Genomic DNA, 22,786 nt, shown 5'->3' with positions numbered 1-22,786 from the left:
TATAAATAAAGAAAAATACCTTCAATACATCATTATTTACTTGTTTTATAAGACTATAATTTCCAGAGGGATTAACACACTAAGTTTTCTACTTCATAATGACTTTGGAATTTAAGTCATCTTCTGTTTTGTGTTTTTTGTTTTCTCTGCTTAGCTGATGTATTACTGCAGTATCTCTATAGAAGAATGTGAGTTTAGTGACCTTACTGTGATAGCCTTTGTGGTATCAGAATAACGTAACATTTCATAAGCTGTTAGCGGCTGATCCATTTATTTCTGATGTGTGGTATCCTTCTAAAACTCATTCATGTTGGATAACCGACTTACTGGTAAATTGTGTCAAAGCTGTTTAACCTTGCGGAATCAATTCATAACACTTAACGCTCTTGCCCATGCATTCAGGTTCCCTAACTGGGATTTAAAGATCTCCAGGGGCCCTTTGGAGCACTTCAAGGACCCCACAGCTAAATTCCATCCTCTAAAAAAATATCAGAAATAAAATGATCTTTGCACTTCTTCTTATTTTCTCCTGCAGAGTGTTCTGATCTGAATATGTCACACACGCACACATCGTTTATGGACTGTCAGTCCCATGAACCTCCTGATGGGTCCTACTTACAGGGAAACGGTTCTGTTGGGTAGGAAGCTGGGCTGCAGGGTGTCCATCAAGTCCACGTCATCGCACACAACTTTGACTCGGAAGTGCTGCCTGCTCAGCTCCTTGGACCTCTCGGCCGAGCAGTGACAGCTGTCAACGATCAGGTCGGGACAGTTTCTGTTACTCAGGCTCGACTCCCACAGCAGGACCATTACGCACAGCAAACTCAGCTCTCTCATTGTGCACTGAGATTTTACAAACAACAACAACAACACACGCTCCGATCAGGTTATGTCCTCCCAGCTTTTGTGACAAGTCGGGACCATTTCACATTATCTTCCGTTACAGTAAAGCGCAGCCTGTGATCGAGCCCCCGGTGGTCACCTGCTGCGTCCCCAAGAGCGGAAAACTTTCGGTGCTCGTTTTGCGGTTGAAACCGGGAATAAAGTTCATCATCACGGGTGTGAAACGCTGAATCGTTGTCATTTTCTGATAATATAAATCCTCCACACTGTCCTCTTGAGCGGTGGCATGTGCAGGGAAAACTTCCAGCGGCGCGCTTCTAAAGTTCGGACAAACTTCACTGCGACACATGTTTCATCAGAACCAGCACGAATGAAACAACCAAAATCTCCTCCATGACCCACTTAAAGTCCTTCTCCCGTCCGAGCTGCACTGCACGTCGTGTTGTCATTCACTGTCATAATGCACTTTCTGCGCCCTTGGACTTGTTGCGCATGTAGTGTCCAGAAAGTCCCTCCCCGTCGAGTCCTGACAGGCTCCGCTGTGGGCTTCTGAACTTTTCACATCCCAGACAGCTACACGGGGCCGCAGATGACATATGATTGCACTAAATCAGACTTAGAAAGACGGTTTCCTTCTGCTTCTTTCATATACTTGTTAACTTACTCGGAAGCCACAGATTGGAGGAGTACATGTTGAGATCCAAACAGCAATCAAAGGATGAATTTAAATTCATTTTTCTTTGTTTGTGCCACCTTCAAAAGTCCCTGAAGGCCCCCGAGACCTATGATTTCTCAAACACAAACATTTACAGGGTGTGATGAAAAGCTGTTTGTTTAGTCTCATCAGTAACTCTGGGACAGCTAGGAACTGTTTGTATCATTTTTCCCACAGCCTGTACACAAGCTAAAAATGATCTAAATCTTGAATCATATCTGAATGCTCTCAATTTTTTACATAACAGTTCGAGTAGAGTATCATCCCAATATGATTTGACATTGTCTCCAAAAAATGTACAATGGGCATTCTTGTATTTAAGTGTCCTTTTAAAGGCACGGGTCTGCTGTTAATTTGTCAGGATCCATATTGCTCGGCTTTGATGAGCTGCTACGAGAACCTGCTGCGCAATTTATGAGCAAAGGACACACTTGTAAACCTGACATTCACTTCAATGATAGCAATAAATAAAGAATATGAGTTGGAAAGTGACCAGGTTGACGCAGTAACACAATGTTGAGATGATTAATGACTTTCCTCTTTATAGCCGAAAGTAAAACGTTTCAGAAACGAATAACCAAAAAAAGAGGAGAAAAGGAGCGGTGCGGTTGGCTTGGAGTGCCTCAGAAAAAAAAAAGAAGAAAAAAAAAGAGTGTGCCATGAGAATAAATGTCTGTCTAAGAAATAAGCTGATTGAGAGGCGGAAATACCGTTCCAGCTCTCGCTGTGTTGCATTAAAAGCCGGCCCAGTATGCCACTTCATGCCTCTTGACACAGAAAACAGACAATGCGGCCTGATATGTGTCCCATAACACCAGCATCTGCACTTATTCTTATCATGGCATGGAGAGTTTGAACGGCCCTCACAACGTACCCAGCGACATCAATCACGACTCTTGATGCTACTCGTCTCTATAAAGGGTTTGGCCCGAGGGAGACAGAAGCTGAGGCAGCTGGCTGGTTGGGTTCCCCGGGGCCAGGGTGAGATGCTTCCCCTGTGTGTGTGTGTGTGTGTGTGTGTGTGTGTGTGTGTGTGTGTGTGTGTGTGTGTGTGTGTGTGTGTGTGTGTGTGTGTGTGTGTGTGTGTGTGTGTGTGTGTGTGTGTGTGTGCACTGCACCCCGAGCCAAATTCCTCCCTCATTATCCACATTGTCTCCGAAGCCGGCCCTAAAGAGCACAAAGGAGGATTTGAAGCCGCTCCCACTGACCCTGCGAGCAGCCCATGTTTCCTATTCTTCTGTCTGACAGGCAAACACGGACTCTCCTCTCTCGCAGGAGCAGGCTGCATCCCTCCCTTCTGTGTTTATCCACATATGGACCTCCTCCTTATTGTGCTCCCACGACGCTCCCTCAGACTGTCAGTCACACTTGTTTACACAGATGTATATTTACCTCGTGCCTCTTGTAAGTGCAGAGGAGGATCTTCCCGCCGGCTGACCCCTGGGAAGCCAATAGGAAAGTCACCCGGTGTGGCTGACATCACCATTTCAAGTGATCCATCTTTAATGGACCCCGCAGAAACATTTCCTTGGATTCAGGCCACAGCTGTTCACTGAGCTACTTGCATGCTCTTAATGGAAAACAGATCCACGAGCCCGTGCTGGAGAGATTTCCTCTCTGGCAGGGGTTGTATTTTCACACCAACAGCCTGGTTTGAACGGGATCACTAATCAGCACAAACAACATTATTTGAACTATAAAATACTGTAAAACATTTGGGTTAAAACAAAGCCAGATTGCGGCGTTAACTCAAAGTAAAGCCTCATTAGTGCACAATGAATAGAGGGAGTCAATTGTACTGAAAGCAATGCAAACAGAGTTCCTCCACAGAGCATGTTCTCAAGTATTCCCGCTCTCACATTAGTGTTCACGGCTCTCCGTTATTACGCGGTGACAGAGATGAAGAGGCCATGGCCGGCAGCGATCACAGTCCTCACTAAATATTTACCTGCTCCACTTGAGGAGGCCAAGGTACGGCAGGATGACAGACTCATTACTATTCCATGACTTTTGGGATGATAAAGGCTCATGGCGTTTTAATATATTCTGTTTTTATGGGGTTCCCACCATCTTGCTGATAACGTGTAAAAGAAAGGTGAGAGTGGTTGTTTTGGCTTTGAGCTAATATGACAGGTGGTGCCCCGTTTCATAGCATCATCATTATCACTGGTGTTATCTGTGGGGTGCGAAATAGTAAAACGGTACCATAATGCTTCCCACTGCCTGAAGAAAAGACAGCCGAGGTTGAAATGTCCTTACAGTGAACCTGGGAGTGAATTTAAATATTAATATAGCCCAATACTCACATATGACTGGGTTAGAGAATACACCTGTGAGGCCTGGAGCAGGTACCAAACTGTGGTTCTTACTTTTATAGAGCTTTTCCACAAAGGACATTTTGACTTGTCATTGTAGGTAATACACAGGTCCATTAATGATGGCGTAGTTGCATTAAAGTGTTCCAGTCAGCTACAACAATTAACCACCGCGCACAAAAGCAGGATCTCCTCGAAGTGGAATGCGGACATTATTAATAAACTTGTGTTTCCCCTACAGTAAAAAGTCAAAATGGTCTGCAACACCACTGAATTTCTTATTATCTAGTCTCGAAAAAGCCTTGTCACTGGTACCAAATTGGGAAACTAAATGCAAACTAAAATGTTTTTCTGTGCGGCGTTTAGGGAATATTAGTTAATTGTAGCGTCCGGCGAAAACTTGCATGTGAGGAGTTTAGGGAACATATGTTATTTTAGGTACAAAAAACAACCTGGGTTTCACTACCACTTCTAAACTGCATGGAAATTAGAATTGTGTACTTTAATGTGTATTGTATTTTTTTTTTTTTATTTATATGGATGTTATTACATTTTTATTAAAAAATTTAGACTATCATGTGGTATCAAAATTTCGGTAGCCTATTTTAGCACCGGTAGCTACCATTATCAAAGATTTTTGAACATTACTCAGCCCAGGTGCAGGCCTATATTCCGGGCTATATCAGGATTTTACAAGTACCGAGGTCTTAATTCTACATTTCAACTAGGCCATATTTACCTAATTAAATTATAGCTGAAAAAAGTATAGTTTTTTATTTATTTATTTATTTTTAATATTATTGATTCATCTAAGGGCAGCGTGGTGGTTTAGCACTGTTGCCTCACAGCAAGAAAGTTATTCCAAATTGGCCAAAGGTGTGAATACCCTCTAATGAAGTGGTATAGATGATTGATTAGACAAATTTCCATTTTTCAATAATGTAATTCTCCCCCATTCCTCGGAGAAAACCAATAAATCATATTATTTTATATTTACTATCTAAAAACAGTCAAATTTAAAGCTGCACTGATCAATAATATTTTATTCAAAATGCATCAAATGATGACATGTAATGTTGAAGAAGTTTATTGATCTTTCAATTCATTGTTTTGGTTCTTCATTGGAGCTTTAATGTTTTGGTTTGGTCTCATTGGTCAGCTTTGGTGCACAGAACATCTTTTTTGTTGTTGTTGCAGAAATACTTCTTGCACTCTACCAACCAGGTCAGAAGGTGGTCAGAAATTTGTCTTGTTTTATTCCTTATCTGCTAAATGTGTATGCAGACATCAATTGGCTAGCCTGTTTACCATATCATCTGTAAAGGGGATGTCGGTGTTAGGCTTGCTGCCTCAAAACATTACAGGTTAACGAATCTGTGCAAAGCATCAGATTTGTCCTTTGAGACCGTTTATAATTACCATTATTAATTACCATTTCTAATGTTTGTTGGATGTAAAAACTCTTCTGTAAGTTATTAAAACCTGCACAACACGTGTCCCCGAAACTCTGTAAGAAATGGCATCTTCTTTTCCCTATTTTACCCTCTTTTCAGTATTTAAATCACTCGCTCTTTTTCATGTGCATGCCAGCAACCTGCAGCTTTTTTCCATCTATTTATTTAAATGCACAGCAAGTGTCATTTACTGTCCTTTTATAGCAGCTTGGGTTGTGAGAAGTGCAGCAGGTTCATGTCCAAATCCCAGGCCGTCATGAGGTCTCTGTGTGAGTCAGATATGAGCTCTCCAGACATCTAATCAGCATATACACGCAATCCTTCTTTTCCAATGTATTAACTTGTGCTTGTGGAAGTTTGACGAAATGCGAGTGGGCACTGGGCACCTGTGACATGTATTGTTGTGACACTGTAAACGCCAACATGAGCCCATGGCTTTTAACCAGCTTAAAGCCCACAGGATTTTGGTCAAGAAAAGTCAAGTCAAATCATGTCAGATTTATTTATAAAGGACTTTACAAATCTGCTTCATCACTTCAGTAAGAACAAAGAAAAAGGAAATGCAGCGTGTATAAGTGTGTGTGTGTGTGTGTGTGTGTGTGTGTGTGTGTGTGTGTGTGTGTGTGTGTGTGTGTGTGTGTGTGTGTGTGTGTGTGTGTGTGTGTGTGTGTGTGTGTGTGTGAAAGAGAAGCATCTCTGAGAGCGGTTAGCATCCAAGCCTGTGCTACCACAGTCGAAATAAGTGATAATGCTAATTCTAACCAGGGAGCAACAAGTACAACAACAACACCGTATAAAAATCTAATTACATGTTATGCACTGAGCAATCTCGCTTCCCTTCCTGGTTAAACAGGGTCCTGGGATGAATTTACCATCAATAAACTCAGACTCACTATAATAAGGTGCCAAGAGGATTTTGGGAAACCAGTGCTACTTTTAAACTTGAGAATGGAGGATGATGTGGTGTGAGCTGGCGTGTTAGTGCTCCTACGGCGACTGGGTGGACCCGCTGACCACCAACCACCGGGGTACGGCACAAGGACTTTCAGTAAGAGCGTGTATAATGATCCAAACAGAGACTCCTGGAATGAATCTTCCAAGGCCCCTTTATGAGAGCATGGATTTGTTATTGCCTTCTACCACTTTCCTTTGCCTGAGACTACGAACGCCGTGCACAAACCAGATGCTAAAAATGAGTTTGAGCTCCGGTCGTTTTCACCTCATTTACAAATCGGGCACATGATAGCTTTTTCAACAATATTGTTTTCAAGGGAGGCTGCGGACAATAAGTCGAGTGTATTCATTTGTAATCACTGTTTACGCTCGAGTCTCATAAACGCGCTGTACATAAACTCCCCTCTTGTTTTCACATCTCAATACGATCATCCAGAAATTTCATCAGCCCGCTCATTTGTCATCATTAGCGTTGATGGAGGTCGCTCTGCTTCCGTCTGCCGGTCTTCGACAACAAGTCTGACACAAATAAAAGCTATCTGGGCCTGGAGCACTGTGGCTTTTATTATGTTGTTTTGACACATAGTGTTGGTGGAGAGACAGCGGATACGTCCAGCTCTGTCTGTGGAGCAGCACTGAACTCGGCCTTATAAGTATTCTAGTCTCCCTCCATAATCCGGACTCCGTGAGTGGGGACCCAATGAGGAGATGAGGTACCATGGGAACATTTCCTGGCAAGAGAGGAGGAGGGGAAGGGAAACTGCAAAAACACAAACACTTTCAACAAGTAATTTTATAATATTTCCAGCTTTAAAATATATATTTTTATAAAGCTAAACATTGAAAACTATCTGCCAGCAGGGCGCACACAATTCACTTGCACCTTTGAGCTTGTCTCAGTTCTCTTTTTAAACAAGCAACAATATTTGGAAACATATCACGCTGATTCCTAGGTATAAAGATATGCCTTCCTGTGGCTTTTACACTGTTTTAAAGATTTTATAAAAACAGATTCATTTCTATTGACATTTTTTGTGGCAGTATATATATATATATATATATATTAAAAAAAAATATATTTCCCTGCTGCCCTTTACTTGTCATCTGAGCTATTCTTGGGTTGTGTGCAATTCTGTCTATTTCACAGAGATGGGAAAGGGCGCACACACACACACACACACACACACACACACACACACACACACACACACACACACACACACACACACACACACACACACACGCACACACACACACACACACACACACACACACACACACACACACACACACACACACACACACACACACACACACACACACACACACACACACACACACACACACACACAGAGAGAGAGGCATGCAGCAAACAGTCCCACCAGTGTGATACAATCATGGATATGGGAATGAAGTGACAAAACTGGGCCCTATTGGCGAAAAGGGGGGATTCATACATTATAATGTGCGTATCTTTAGAGGATGGGTCGCAAACCCCAATGGGGTTTAATGCACTGGCTCTTGTTGTTTATCATACAGACAATGAATAGGAAGCAGAAAAGCAACATGGAATACATCGTCAGAATTTGTTTTGGACTTATTTCAAACAAAGATGTATTGTGAGATATGGAGGAGTCTAAAAACGGGCCTGAGGGGTGACTCGCACGTCAACTCTGACCTCCTTGGCTGTAAACTTAGAATAGCAAAGGGTAACAAGCAGGGCTCCCATATCCTGTCCTATCTTCCCCTCTCTGTAGAATAATTGCTACTTGTTCTCCGTGGTGAGATAGGTCATCACAGAGTCAGAGCTGAAGCTCTCCCACGGCAGATATTTCACGCCTGTCGGTGGATGTCTCTTTATCTCCCTCCCGCCCTCCCTTTCCATTAAAAAGACACGCTTTGGCTCGTTCCGGAGACGTCCTCTTCATCGCTGCTGAGAGAGGCTTACAGCTGGACACTTTGGCGCAAGTGTACCGAGGCCCGACTTCATCCCCGCTGCAACACTACTGTGTGCACCCAGTAAGTGCTTCTTTTTTTAAACCATCCTTAATTCATTGCAAATCCACTCATCCTTGACGTGGCCTTCATACAGAAAACATCTCTTTTCTGTTTCCCGCCCACATCAGAGAGGATGGATAGGAGGAAATCAAGAAAGCATATGTTGCTCGCCGCAGAAGCCTCCAGCTAAGCCCTGCCTCACCAAGGGCTGCTGTGCCAAGAGAGGAGCCGCTCTTAGCTGTTTAGTGACACTTTCTCAGAGACGTTTCATAGTCAGGAGGTGCTGGTGACCTCCCACCTTCCCCACAAGCATCCAACTGCTCTAGTGCGTTCATACCTTCATGAACATCTCAGTCTGCTTTCCAGACCTAAATCCTGACCTTAAAATGCTCTCTAATTGGTCCAGCCCGCTTATTTGGCTCGTGCAGCTCGGCCTCCCCACTAAATGTTCCACCACCGCCTCTCTGCCACAGCAAAGACCGGGAGGACGCAGAGGCCCTGAGGAACACAAGGAGGAGGGGCGTGGCTGGCATCACAGAGTGAAAAATAATATATACATAGAGGGCTTAGCGTTCCCAGATGAACTTAAACAGCAGATTGCCTTGAAGAGCTGAGCTCATTAAATGCGAGGGCTTCTGTGAGAAAATCTCAACAAGTCTTTGCAGAGGACAAGTGCAGCTGGGGAGCAGAGAAGCTATTTTTTGTTGTTACCTCTTGGTAACGTTGTACACAAACCCAAACCAACAATACACTGTACAAACATCCAAACTGACAGCATCGAAAACTGAATGGGGGCACTCCACACTCACCCACATCACTGCACTCAGCATGTCGTGTACTCGGTAGGTGACTACAGGTAAAAACAGACTCGTGTGCAGTTGTGAATAATTCATTTTGACAAGCTGAAGTACCAGATAGGTGGGATTTACCAAACTGGGAAAAAGAATGCTGTCACCTGCAGCAAAACAGTGGTGGTCTAAATGGTTTCACATGAGTATGTTTTGCAGGATGTCTCCACCCATCTGTCTCCATATACTAATTTGCAGTTGCTATTGACCCACGTCTGGGCTGCGGCGCTTCATTCTTCACTTACCGGACCATTGACATGTTCTATTGACTGAAATACAACAAGCATTTAAGCCAAGTTCTTTCATTGTTTTATTGTTCATGTCAACTAATCCCTTCAGTCTGCACAATATAGACAAGGTTTCATTTAAATATATCTTTCAACGAGTGGAGGCTTCACTGTTAAAATAGCAATATAATTGTAACACATGAATAAGCAAGGAATTGATTACCTTATTTAAATAACTGTCATGAGGCAATAAATAACTCAGGCCCCTACATTTTTGGATGGAGTAACAGTGGGCCTCTGAGCAACAGCTGGATATTTAAGACCATTTTTTTTGCTGGAATTATTGAACACACACCCTGTCCTTATTGAAATGTTGAGGTCTGACATCAACATATTTCTAACAGACAGGCTCATATAATCCTTTTTAAACTTAACACAGGAAAATGTGTTCTGTACTTTTAACATTTGGCATTAATGAAGGAATGAAAGAGCTCCTTCAACAGATGAGGTCTTTGGGAAAACAAGCTCTTCAGTTTTTACAGAGGGAGAGGTCATGCACCTGATGGTTGTCTGCTTTTGCCATCAAGGCTACAAAGAGCAAATGGGCAAACTGCATAACACACTGGAAGGTTGTGGTTTGAATTATGCCCTTTTACACTGATCATTGCCCCTAGAAATGATACAATACCCAACAAATTGTATGAACATAGCGTGTAATGCAGTGTTTATCAAAAAAATGTGTTCTGTCTTTGCTCTCCTGTCAAATTAAACTAGTTTGTTAAAAAAAAAAAACACACACAACTTCAATACACTTAAAAGTAGTTTTCCAATCAAAATCTGACTTGGTGGTTACTAGTCTGACGTGTTAGTTAGCATTAGCTGGAGTTAAGCAAATTCTTTTCTTCCCTGTAAAGAGTGCATTCGGCAACCGCCGCAATTTATGTGGAATAAACTGAATTAAAATATTGACTTTTGAATTACATATAAAGGCGAGGAGGAACGCAATTAGTAAATTTAGTTTAAAAATAGCCGTTGCCATCTCGCAAGTTGTCTGTCTGAAACAGTAAAGTTGTTGCAGCCCAGGCAGTCGTACAAATCGAGAATAAAGTAAATTCACTGCCAGTGTGCAATAACTGTGGTTTGCTTTGGTTTTTAACCGTGTTTTATAGTTAATAAAAATGTCTTACAGGCCATTTTCACCAATATTACATTTCTATGGCACAATAATATGTGGTAACACCAGATGCCAAAAAATATCAATTTCAGTCTTGAATATGTGGACCAAATATTGTTTTGTGTTGGCACTTTGTGTGGCGGTGTGTTCCTACGGAGAGCATATTAACCCTGGTTACAAACAACGCACCCCAAAGGGTTTCTCATGTTCACACATACTGTACTCTCCAGGGAGGTCTTGGAACAAGATGGATGTAAGTTGAAGCTCAGCTCCGGAGCCGACAAACCCCCGAGGCCGGCTAACCCCTGCTCCGCTGCTCTCCGCTCTGCTCGGCCCTGATGTGTGTTTTTTTTCACTCTCTTGCTCTCCCCCTGATTTCCTGGGCTTATTGAGTCATGATTGTGCACTGGCGCCCAGTGACAGAGGATGTCAGTTGGCTGTCAGGCGTTCAGGAGGCTCCAGCTGAATCAACAGTCTTTGCACAGAGAACGGCTCACTCCAACGCACCACACACATGCGCAGCATCTCGGCCTCTTTTGTGTATATACATAGCAATTGAAAAAAATATGGCTACAAAAATAGACATGGAGAGATATTTACTACCTCCTCTGGACATCGTGTAATCATAATCTGACGCAAACTTGTATGTTGCGAATGACATCAGAAGATGACTCTGGCTGAGGATACGTCCCTAACTGGAGGCCTTTTCCTCAGCAGATGGGTCAATACATCTCTGTGATGCACTGAAGGAGTTAAAAATACCAGCTCTCCTTTTTTCTCCTCATTCCAGTCCTTTCCCTCGCACTCCCTCCAGTTCATGACACTGGAAGCACGCCAAGGAAAATGTTGATGCCGATTCCCTGGCGTCACTCATGAAGCCGGTTCTGTAGGGTCTGAGCCCTGGCCACAGACGGCGCTGAGCTACGATTGGACCTCGCGAGCCAGCAGGTAGCGTACCTTAGAGAATTTGCTGATGCACCACAGAACAGAATTTCCTTGTTGAAAAATGGACATCGCTCTGTTTTAGGCTTGAGAAAAGCTTTTTAGGATTTTACTTTTTTGAAAGAACTTCCACACTGGCTGTCCCCGAATCTCCAAGGAGACAGTCCAACAGGATTTATCTTCAAAGAGGCTTGACATGTCTAATGTGCCTGCTGGTCAGTCACCGAGGGGTCAGGCTATTCTCAGAACCTCCAGTGGAAAAAACAATTTCAGCATCGAAGACACCAAACAAGCACACTCCATCTCCTTTCATTCAGCAAAATTCATGTCAAACAAATTCACAAGACATTCAAAAATAAACAGGCCGCTCAATTTTTACAGGCATATTCACATGCTCTAAATATAGGCTGAAAAAAAAAAAATCCTCTTTTCTCCATCTGCTTTAGTATGAGGCTGAACTCTTTATATATTCTTCATTTGTGGGTAACTGGTCACCACTGCACCTACAAATGCCAGCAGGCCCCGGTCCAGCCTCGAGGCTGGCACCGTGTGACATCACATCCTGTCATTGTGTTGAGAACACAGAGCTATGCAGACGACAGAGAGGGCCAGTAACATCCCAATCAAATCTCTTGACGCTTCCAGTCCACCAAGACAAACAGAACTCACAATTAGAGGAAAACTATAAGAAGAATAACAGACTTTAGTGCTGACGTATGAGTCATAGTAGATAAACAACAGACAGTTGCTTCCGTCATGGGTTGGTAAACACTGAGAGAAAATGTATTTTGACTATATGCAGCCAATTAAATCTGCTGAATGTCATTACCCAACCAAACCGCATTTGTCCTTGAATGGCCTTTAATGCTAAATTTTATCTCTGTGCAAAACACTGCTCTCAAACAGTTTTTAAACCCCAATATAAATTGTCTTAATTCTGATTTTGGACCATGTCTCCTCCTATTTATGACTCGCAGAAGTTTTATGAAGCTTATTTTTTTTCCTGATAACAGTGAACAATGAAGATATCTTCATTTTATTGTTTCTGAAATGGATTTTTAATAAAATGACTATCTGAAATGGTGAAAATGAATGTCATCATAATGACATGCATTAGCCTTCATACAACTGTCACAAATGTCTGAATAATCATCGTGACTTTTACAAAGGTTTGAAGCCAAAGTTATTTTGTCGTATTTGATTCGTTTAAGATGTCAGGATTTCACAGATATACTGTTGTAATCATTGAAATGTTACAACCTCATAATAAAATCTGATTGATAAAGTTACCGTGTTGATATTTTAGGTTAAGATTGCAATCAGCATCTACTGTATGCCGGCCCGTGTGAAACGAGAAATGTCAGTGCAGAAATGCTACAGATGTGTTTGAGGTCATTGAGAAACAGTGCCACCATCAAAAACCAAAAAGGTTAGTAAAAATGTCGCAGTAGTCTTGACATTTATTGATCCACACCCACACAAAGCTGTTCCTCCAACTAATTTTGTTTCTCATTCTAAGAATCAACCACTTTCTACACCTGAATTCTACTCCACCTCCAGCCGGGTATTGCTATTAGTTTTGAAACTACACGAGCAGCCTTTAACCAACCTACACTGACCATCGTACAACATCTGTTATGCACTGAAACTTGCCCAGCTGTAAACAACACAGACGCTCCTCCAGTGTGAGCAGAGTGATACGTCATGCCAGTAAATGAGAGTGACAGACTTTTATTTATTTAAGTTTAGTTGCGTGTTTTTGGTCCGGCTTTAAATTGCTCGATATTTGCTAACGGTTGGAAACAAGTAATTTAGCTCAACCACTGCTTCCGTTGTTGGAGCTACATTTAGAAACAAATGGTTGATGTCAACGTCGTCACACTTAGTCACCCCCAATGTTCACTGCATGGTCTGCTCTTCAGAGTGGCGAACCTAGATGCGAACAGGGCTTCCAGACTATAATCACAGCAAAGACTGTGAGCAATAGCTGGGCGGAGCTAGACTACAAGGTCATATAAGGTCAACCATATAACAAATTGGGACCATTACTGTTTGCAAGAACTGTATTACTCAAAATCGTATTATTATTATTAGATATTTTTGTAATCTATTCTTAATCTCTTGTGACTTGAATAGTTTTTAGAGGCTCAGTAGAAATCTCTGCGTCTGTCTTCTGACTCACACGGATAAACAAGTTTGTGCTGTATCTCAGAGAACTTGCTGATTCGCATTAGTTGGAAAAATGAAGTCCTGCTGGAGTCATCACAGATCCAACGTGTTTGAATAAATGAGATCTGCAGTAATTTAAAATCTGTCTTCGTATGTGTCTGATCTAAATCTCACACTGCCTCCCTCAGCTATATTCACCACCACTCCACTCTTGTAAATATATCTGTTCTACTTAAATGTTGTTCTCATATTTGGGGCTAATTTAAATGAAGACTGATAAATATACATGAACTCTCGTAGTGTACTGGACAACTCCGCCTTTCCCTGCGTATTTACAGCCCATCTGAAGTCCAGAAAATATTTTTGTGTGTAAAACTGTGTTACACTACCTCTGTCAGATGAAAGTGGGTCAGGTTTATTTGTATTCCTCTCCTGTGATGCAGCTACACAACTTATGAGATGGTAAATTCAACCTGACCTTTGCTCAGGCTCCACATCCTTCATTGAAATGTTATTAAGCCTCAGTCATGCATGTGCTTTTAGACACCTGTCAGTTTCAGCCAAGGCTGTAGTTGACAGTTTTCCAACTCAGTGGTTGTTGGTGTATTTTATCACCCATCTCTTGTCTCTCAGGGTCTGGGAGGAGATGCACTTCATTTTGGACTGTGTCACTCTGCAGTGCCTGAACACAGTGATTCCCAACCAGGGGCCACCTCTGCAACTGACAGGGGTTAACATGTATCAACATGTTGAATCAGCTACCAAAAGCTAGACTTATGTTGCAACTGAGGACTCATATAGCATGCAAAAACAGAAGGCTAAACAGTTAGTACAAAGTACTGTAGAAATGGTTATGGAAGACAGCTAAAAGCAACAAACAAATGGTTAAGACAGTTAGCCTAATGAGGGTGGTGTTAAGGTTGAGCTTATTTAACTAAGGATAAAGAGCTGAAATAGTTAGTTGTAAGTGTTGAAAAGTGACCAAACCAACCTACCTTTCACACTTTAGTTATATGAAAAACTATTGCAACAGTATCCAAATTTATATAATCAATTGTATTAAATAACAACCAAATGAAAGTAAATCAAGTGACACGTAGTGTTGATACGTATGCTTTGCTTCATTTCACCAGGATAATCCACTAAGTAACAACTGTGCTTTTTTCAATAATTACTTAAGTTTGTTTGACAGGGGAACATCAGACAAACTATTTAGAGCGCTGTCAGACCACCACAGTTATTTTCACTGTGGCTCTGAGAGCTCAACAAAATGCAACTCAACAAAACACAAGCACACAGACAAAACATGCAAATTAGGACAACGTCTTATTTGACAACACATATGCACAGCATTTAGAAAAGTAATGCAAATTCACACAACACACCATATTACAGAAACCTGCATTATGTTGCATTTCTCTGATTTTTTGTGCTGACTGAATTTGCAATGCATTATTCAAATACTCCACATGTGTTGTCAGATTGATGAAGCTTTCATAATTTGATTGTATTTTGTTTATTTGCATGTGTTGTTGTGAGTTGAGCTCTTGGGGCTACCGTATATATATTTCAATAAAATAAAAAAAATCCACCTTTGCAACATTAAAATCTTGAGTAAATAAGTAATGTATATCTGATTTATAAATTCTTAATGATTGCTCTTTTCCTGTTCAGACTTTCAGACTGAATGTCACATCAAGTACTGGCAATAGCAGCTCTGTGTGCCCGTCTGCATTTGACTTGCCTCAGCTCAGCGTGGCAGATAAGAGCTCACTAAATAACAAGGAGCAGCCAGCGGGCCAATATGCCCAGGCATAAGACAACCCCAGAGGACTGTGGTCCTCAACTTCAGTGACAAGTTAATCTAGAGTGGGCTGCTCTTCAACTGGTATTATTCCTGTGTGTGTGTGTGTGTGTGTGTGTGTGTGTGTGTGTGTGTGTGTGTGTGTGTGTGTGTGTGTGTGTGTGTGTGTGTGTGTGTGTGTGTGTGTGTGTGTGTGTGTGTGTGTGTGTGTCTACATGTCTGCTCCCCAGATGCTTGTACAGCACAGAATCCTCAGTGCAAGCTTTGACAATAAAAACACAGCTCTCTCAACACCTTCCTTGTCCCCACTTATAAATATTACACTGACCCTGCTTTTACTGTCCCCAGACGCCCGCATTCCTAAGTAATGAAGTGAAGAGTCAGGCTGGTAGTATTATCGGAGTGGGGATATTACAGGATTTATATTGATCAGTAACATCGTATTATGTGTTGGAGTGTAAAGAGTACTGGGGGAGATGTCTGTCTCATCTGAATATGTTCCTGTTGAAGCTTACAAATGGACAGCCTGATGTTCACTGAGACTGATATCTACCTTTTCCTTCGCCTCCAGCAATATGAATAATATAATATGTGAATGTGTGACTTTGTGTACAGCTTCTCTGAGTGTGTTTCTATGCGAGTGTTAAATCAAGCACATACAACGCTGTATCTCTTTCCCTGTGTGTGTGTGTTTGTGCCCGAGCTGTGTGCGCTTGTGTCTGTGTTTATGTCTGCTTGCTCTTAATTAGGGGAAGCAGTGAGCATTTCACTTCTGGAGGGGATTTTATGGCTATGTAAACATCATACATCATGATTCAGCGAGGTGAGGCGAGCGCGGCCCAGCGACTGCCAAATCTCACTTAGATTGCTGTCTACATGGCAACAGTCGAGGGTGACAGCCAAACGTGGAGGTGATGACTGATTTGTTTCCCTGGGTCACAACACACGGAGGCAGATACGATTTAAACGTACATGTGATATTTGACTCTGCGATGCTTAAAATTAAAGCAAATGATTTAGTTGTAAAGCAGCAGCATCAGGATTGTGTCAGTTTTGCCAATTAATAACACCTCAAATAATTGCTCACAGGTACCGAGGAAACTGAAACTGTGATCATGCACTGTTGTCAATATAATGCTGACACCTTGGTTCAATTACTGCAAACATGGGGAACCATGTTACCTCTCGTTTACTCATCATTTTACTACCTGCCAACTAGAAGCTTTAGCTCAGTTTTAACTGTTTTTTTTTTGGTTTTTTTTAATGTAATCCAGGCTTTTATTTTGAAATCTATAACACGTTTCAATACTTCCTCTATTTGTTGAAGCAGGAATCAATTCAGTTTATAGTGTACAGTAAAGCTTCCATTTGTTTCCAGCAATCCTACAATATCCACTAGGGGATTAATTTCACTGCAAGCGGAGAGATATTTAACGTACTGGCTGTTGGAGCTGCAACTGTAACACATGATGGATGTGCAGTGCATTATCAGGAACTGTTGTGTGTTTGCTAGACTGTATATATGAAGTTTTAGTCAGAGGGTTAGAGAGGATGACAGTCAAGGTTTGCGTTGGAAGAAGATCTGCTATATCACAAAATACAAATGTAATACATTGCAGAAAAGGCTAGAAAAATATTATTTAGTCATTCCCATACATGCTGTTTCAGAGGAAATGAGCTTTTGTTTGCTTCAACAGAAGAAAATAAGACAGGAGTTCTGTTGGTGAAGTTATTGCGATAAACAAATGCTTCAACTGGAAATGCGTAAGGGAAAGCACACATCTGCATTTGACAGTCTCCACACAAGCCCCTTAAATGTTTTGTACTGCAGCACAACTATAACGTGTGTTGTGACATTCATATGTCCCGGCTCTGCTCTGATCAATGGGATCTAAAAGCCTCCTATGACATGTCTCATAGCAGTTTTCTGAAGGAGCGATGAGATGTGACATTAAAATCCTGCTCTGATTATTAAAGTATGCCAAATTAGAAGAAAGCACCATTTGCCAAGTCATAAAAAACAAAATAAAAACCTGCATGATGCAAAATATAAATAAAATTACTTATGAACAGTGATTTATTTCCTGAGAGGGACTTTTCTTTTAATCTAAATGACATAGATTTGAGTTCTTCATGAAAATTGGTAATCAGTGCATATTAATAACCAAACTCATCAGTCATATCAGTGTCCGCTGTTTGCTGTTTATTCAAAATGCTTTTCCTTCATTGTTTCCATTTAAATTTGTTGTTTTTAGAAGAACGTTCCGACTGACTCTGATTTCAGAGTTCATCACGGAACACAACAGTGTCACAGTTCGGAGCTCACTCAGAACTCTTTTCACTTCCATCTGTTCAGACAGGAGAGAAAGGAAACACTCGAGACACACAGTGAATCTGTTCGTTGAGCGCTTGTAAATTGTAAAACTTGTGATTGTGATCATGATTGTGACAACATGTCGTTTTCAACTGTTAATAACCGAAACCTGCAACAGTCAGCATCCTTCAGCCAAACAGGTGAGAGACACTGAACACACTAACATGTCTTCACAGATTATTCACTGCAACAAGTCACGGTCCTGCAGTAAATGTTGAAACATGGATCACATCTTTCTTCAGTTACTGTTTATTGATGAAGTTCATGTCCACAAATGTTTTTGTCAATTAGTTTTTGTGCACCAGGTTTTTTTTTTTTTATTATTATTTTTTTTACAATAGACAGTAACCTATGAAAGAGCAATCTCTGCACTTTTCTAAACGAGTTTCCCATGTTTTTCACTTGTGACACATGTATGACACATGGCACATCACACTTTGCAACATAGAATAACATGGGGAAGATATGTGGAAAAGTTTTTGCATGCGAATATACATGGCCTTCATACATTACACCATGAAAATGTTCAAAAACCACATACAAATACATGTTTTACATGTACACAATCAAGTGTGTCATGTGGTCACGAGTTTTTACACATGGGAAATCACTGTCTTTCTTTCTGCAAGGGGTGTTACTCTTCTTGTGTTCAATATTTCCAGACATACTGTAAGTACTATAGTTCTCATTTGCACTTGTAAATACTAGTAAAGCTGTGAGATCAGGCTGGAAACACAAGGAGACATGAGATAAACGCAAATTAACATGATAAACATTTCTGGGAACATAGCAGACCTGAGATTGTGTATAGATAAAATAAAGAAAGTATTAATAATGTACTTTGAGATCTGTTGAATGGTGGTGAACGTCCCTCATTCAAATGTCCAGGCAATCCTCTGTACGTTCCTTGATCTGAGTTTAGCCGCTGGTTTGTGCACCATGTGTTGACTGCACGCGGTGTTTGAACACATTTTTGAACGCTGTCTCAGGACCGGTCAACTCAGAGTTCAGATCCTGGGAACCGCTGCACGGCAGAATCGCTGACTACCAGTTTTGGCGATTCATTTTGAACGGCTGCTTTAACAAAGTCGCCCAGTACGGAATCACTGAAACCAGAGACTCCGTAGCCATCAAAATCCTCAAGAGGCCCGGCGACTCCCAGAAACCCAACAGAGAGGTAGATCATCGGAGACTTTGGAATTTTGGTCAAGCACATTTCACCACAGGTTTAACTCTGTCTAATGTCTTGTGTTTTCGTTCTAGCTGGCCATCCTGAAAAAGATCCGTGGCATTGATCCCGTCAACATCGTCCGATTCTTCGAGGGCTTTGAGCAAAAAGGGTACACTTACCTTGTGTTTGAAATGCTCGACAATAATCTACATGAAATGCTGAGGGAGAGACACGGTGAACCACTCACGCTTCATGAAATTAAACCCATCGCAGAGCAGGTTGGTGGATTTTATCATTTAAAGCGATTTTTACTGATTTACAACACGTCATATACGCATTCATTCTTTATTTCTTCTTCTGTCCCTGCAGCTGCTCTCTGCACTCAACTCTCTGAAGACTGCCGGCATCGTTCACACAAATATAACACCACACAATGTCCTGTTGGTGAAGCAGAGAGGCCGGCCCTTCAGAGTCAAACTCATTGACTTTGGCTCAGCCATCACAGCTGCTGAAGTCAAGCCCGGCTCCATCGTGCAAGCTGTTGAATACCGGTGTGTTTGTCGATTTGTGTCCTTTTCTGTGACACCACCAACCATCATTAAAATGTAAAACTGTGTTTTTCAAATCCTTGACGCTTGTCTTCAGGTCTCCAGATGTCATTCTGGGTCTTCCTCTCTCAGAGGCCGTAGATATGTGGTCTTTGGGTTGTGTTCTGGCCACTTTGTACCTTGGCAGCCCGCTATTCCCTCAGCAGTGCCAGTATTACCTGGTATGTTCTTCAATAAACTCAGATTTAACTGCATAGCATTATATCAAAACACAAATAGACTCTGGTGTATCTGATGTAGCCAATATTCTGTCTTTAGGTGAAAACTATGGTGGAGACTCTCGGTCAGCCAGAGCATGAGCTGCTGAGTGAAGGCACCAACACTCAGCTCTATTTCAAACCAAACCCATGGAGGTTGAAGGTATGCAACCCTGTCCTGCACTGCATTAGGAAAAGCAGATCTTTATTTTTAATCACAGTTTCTGTAGTTATTTAAAATAAAAATTAAATATGGTAAATATATTATTTTCTCCTGTAGACACCTGAAGAGTACTGGACTGAGACTGGCATCCAGCCTATCATTCAGAGAAGACAATCACCCAGGGTTAACAGTCTGCATGACCTGATGAGGGTAGGTGGTCTCTGTTGTACTGTACATGTAAATGCTGATTTCACCCTCCTGTTAGTTTGTGGGTCAAATGGACCGGTTGGAAAGTATAAAAAATACTGACTCAAACCTTTTCTGCTGAGTTTAATTAGTTTAGAACATGTAAATTACAAATAATAAATGCATGTCTTTATTACACACACACACACACACACACACACACACACACACACACACACACACACACACACACACACACACACACACACACACACACACACACACACACACACACACACACACACACACACACTGTTCAGATAAAAATATCAAAACGTGTTTGTTTCATTTTAAAATGAGACACAATGTGATTTCCTAATGCCTCCAAATTCCAGATGGTCTCTTGTATTACCTGCAGTAATGTTTTCACCTCATACTCCCTGGGTCAGAAACTGCTGAAGCCAAAACTTAAACAAACAAAACCAAACAAAACAAAAATAGTGAGAACTGTTAGGAAAAATAAACCAGAGCCCCTTACCGAACTGCAATCAATCGAGAACAAAGAGCCTCAAAACTTGTGAAGCATGAAAATGTTGTTGTGTTAAACATAAGGATGCCAAGATCAGCAAAGTGCCGATAAGAGTATGGATAAGATAAAAAATGAACTTCACTATAGAAGCCTTGTTTTACCAGTAATTTAAAATGATTATTTTTATGGCAAATATTGTCATGATAATAGTCCAAGTTTTCAGTCAAATAACTGCTTGAATATGTGTAAAAAAATCTTGAGGAGAATACAATTACTTTCCATAAGTAAATTCTGATTTTTGTGAGAGGTGAAAAACTCGATAGCACCCTTAGTATTAACTGAGCTAGAGATGAGGTCTATAGAGAAAAAGATAATATCAACTACATTGTACATTTAACATGCACAGGGTCAACTTGACCTGAAATTTGGTGTTCCAGCATAACAAGAGGGTTAATACATGAGTCAGTGTGTGTGTGTGTGTGTGTGTGTGTGTGTGTGTGTGTGTGTGTGTGTGTGTGTGTGTGTGTGTGTGTGTGTGTGTGTGTGTGTGTGTGTGTGTGTGTGTGTGTGTGTCGGACAGACATTCAACGTGTTTTCTAAATGCAGCTGTATTCACCTGTGGATACACATGACGACAAGATAAAGTTGGTCAGCCTCCTGAGGAGGATGCTGCACCCGAATCCTCAGAGAAGAATCACACCACGTGTCGCTCTGACGCACTTCTTCTTGACCAACAACAAAGAGGACGACAGTGATGACATCATCTCACAGTAAGTGATCATGTGTGATGGTTAGCAGACACATGGAGGGGTTATTTGACGGAATAGTCGGCTTGTTAACTGGTTCATTTGTGTGTTTATTCCTCCGCTCATGCATTTGTTATTCTTCCTCCAGTGTCATGGTTCCCCCTGCGAGTGTCCGTCCGATGGTTGAACCGGCAGGAGATGGCCGCACTTCAACAAAAGAACGTTCAGCTTGCTCAGGTGCTAAAAACACACCTGCTGGCTGCAACAACGAGGCCTCAGATGGTGCTGCTCTTTCAGCTGATGCTGCCGCCGCCGCCGCCGCTCCGGATGATGTCACATCTGTAACGACCGGCAGAACTGACGCTGTTTCAGCTGCTGCTGAGGCCCCAGACAGCACAGCAGAGCATCTAAACAAGTCTGCAACAGCAGAGTCACAAGACGCTGCACTCACCTCTGCTTCAACCAAACCTGGTACGACTGACCTGCATGAAGCTGTTTCAGCTGATCAAGGAACAGCCACCGCATCCTCAGATGCACACCTCACGACTGAGTCACATGATGCTGTTCCAGCTGATGATGATGAAGTCAGCACTGTTAATGAAGCTTCCGGTGATGCTAAGGACGAAGCTACTGGCAGCAAAAGCTCTCGGAGCAGACCGCTGAAAAGAATCAGTCGATTGTTCGGCAGGATGTTTCGGGCTCGGTGCTGCTGTTCCTCTAAAGAGGAAGACGATTAATTTATTGTAAATATTTACCATCTTGTCTTGTAATTCAACCTTTGTAAATAACACTGAGTTGTTTGAGCTGATTGTTTTTTGTTCATTTCGTAAGATGTGATACTTTGCAGTTGATGAGAATAACAAGTCTGCGCACCTCCGTCAACAGCAACATTTATTTACTGTTTACTTTATTTACTGTTTACCTGTTAATACTTTAAAATGTGTGTTCCTGTAATATAATTTTCTCATCATGTGCTTTTTACTTTGAAACTTTACATTGTTTTACAGGTGTTTTATTGTGTTATTCCTACTTTTATTTAAATAAATTTGTCAAAACTTTATCCATCACTCTTCTTTGGTGACAAGAATACAGACACACACACACACACACACACACACACACACACACACACACACACACACACACACACACACACACACACACACACACACACACACACACACACACACACACACCCCGGGCAGTTATAACAATGTCTATGTCTCTGATCTATTATTGTAAGATATCTTGTTTTAAAAGAAGCACCTGTCACATCTCTGATTTTTGACTGAAATCTTTGATCCCTGGTATTTTTGGTAAAAACGGACAACTACTGAATTGAAACTATTTATTAAGGTTATATCAGGTG

General features: G+C 41.6%; 2 protein-coding genes across 2 annotated transcripts in view; one reads left to right on the top strand and one right to left on the bottom strand.

Moving 5' to 3' along the window:
* Positions 1–1,291, bottom strand: part of LOC138615978 (adhesion G protein-coupled receptor A1) — a 174,119-nt gene extending 172,828 nt beyond the window's left edge. The window contains exon 1 of the mRNA XM_069689899.1: positions 620–1,291. Coding sequence (XP_069546000.1) covers positions 620–837 — 218 coding nt within the window. The 5' untranslated portion in view covers positions 838–1,291. The remainder of the gene's footprint in view (positions 1–619) is intronic.
* A 16,605-nt stretch (positions 1,292–17,896) lies between these two features.
* LOC138615916 (homeodomain-interacting protein kinase 1-like) lies at positions 17,897–22,154 on the top strand. The gene is made up of 9 exons (XM_069689796.1): positions 17,897–17,957; positions 18,807–18,994; positions 19,081–19,266; positions 19,358–19,539; positions 19,634–19,757; positions 19,855–19,956; positions 20,074–20,166; positions 21,278–21,441; positions 21,566–22,154. The coding sequence occupies exons 1-9, from the start codon at positions 17,897–17,899 to the stop codon at positions 22,152–22,154; spliced, it is 1,689 nt and encodes a 562-aa protein (XP_069545897.1).
* The last annotated feature ends 632 nt before the right edge of the window (positions 22,155–22,786 follow it).

This window comes from Brachyistius frenatus, unplaced genomic scaffold, assembly GCF_029030835.1.
Source record: "Brachyistius frenatus isolate BFR_SWC_R1_liver_20210118 unplaced genomic scaffold, ASM2903083v1 Contig_8, whole genome shotgun sequence".
Classification (NCBI taxonomy): Eukaryota; Metazoa; Chordata; class Actinopteri; family Embiotocidae; genus Brachyistius; species Brachyistius frenatus.
The sequence above is the reverse complement of the archived record's forward strand: the minus strand, read 5'-3'. Positions and strand labels throughout refer to the sequence as shown.

Bases quoted from the DNA above. Each gene is read 5' to 3' on its own strand.
- LOC138615916 (XM_069689796.1), top strand. From the start codon at position 17,897: ATGTCGTTTTCAACTGTTAATAACCGAAACCTGCAACAGTCAGCATCC. The intron at 19,540-19,633 runs GTGTGTTTGTCG...GCTTGTCTTCAG, and splicing joins GTGCAAGCTGTTGAATACCG to GTCTCCAGATGTCATTCTGG. The intron at 21,442-21,565 runs GTAAGTGATCAT...TTCTTCCTCCAG, and splicing joins AGTGATGACATCATCTCACA to TGTCATGGTTCCCCCTGCGA.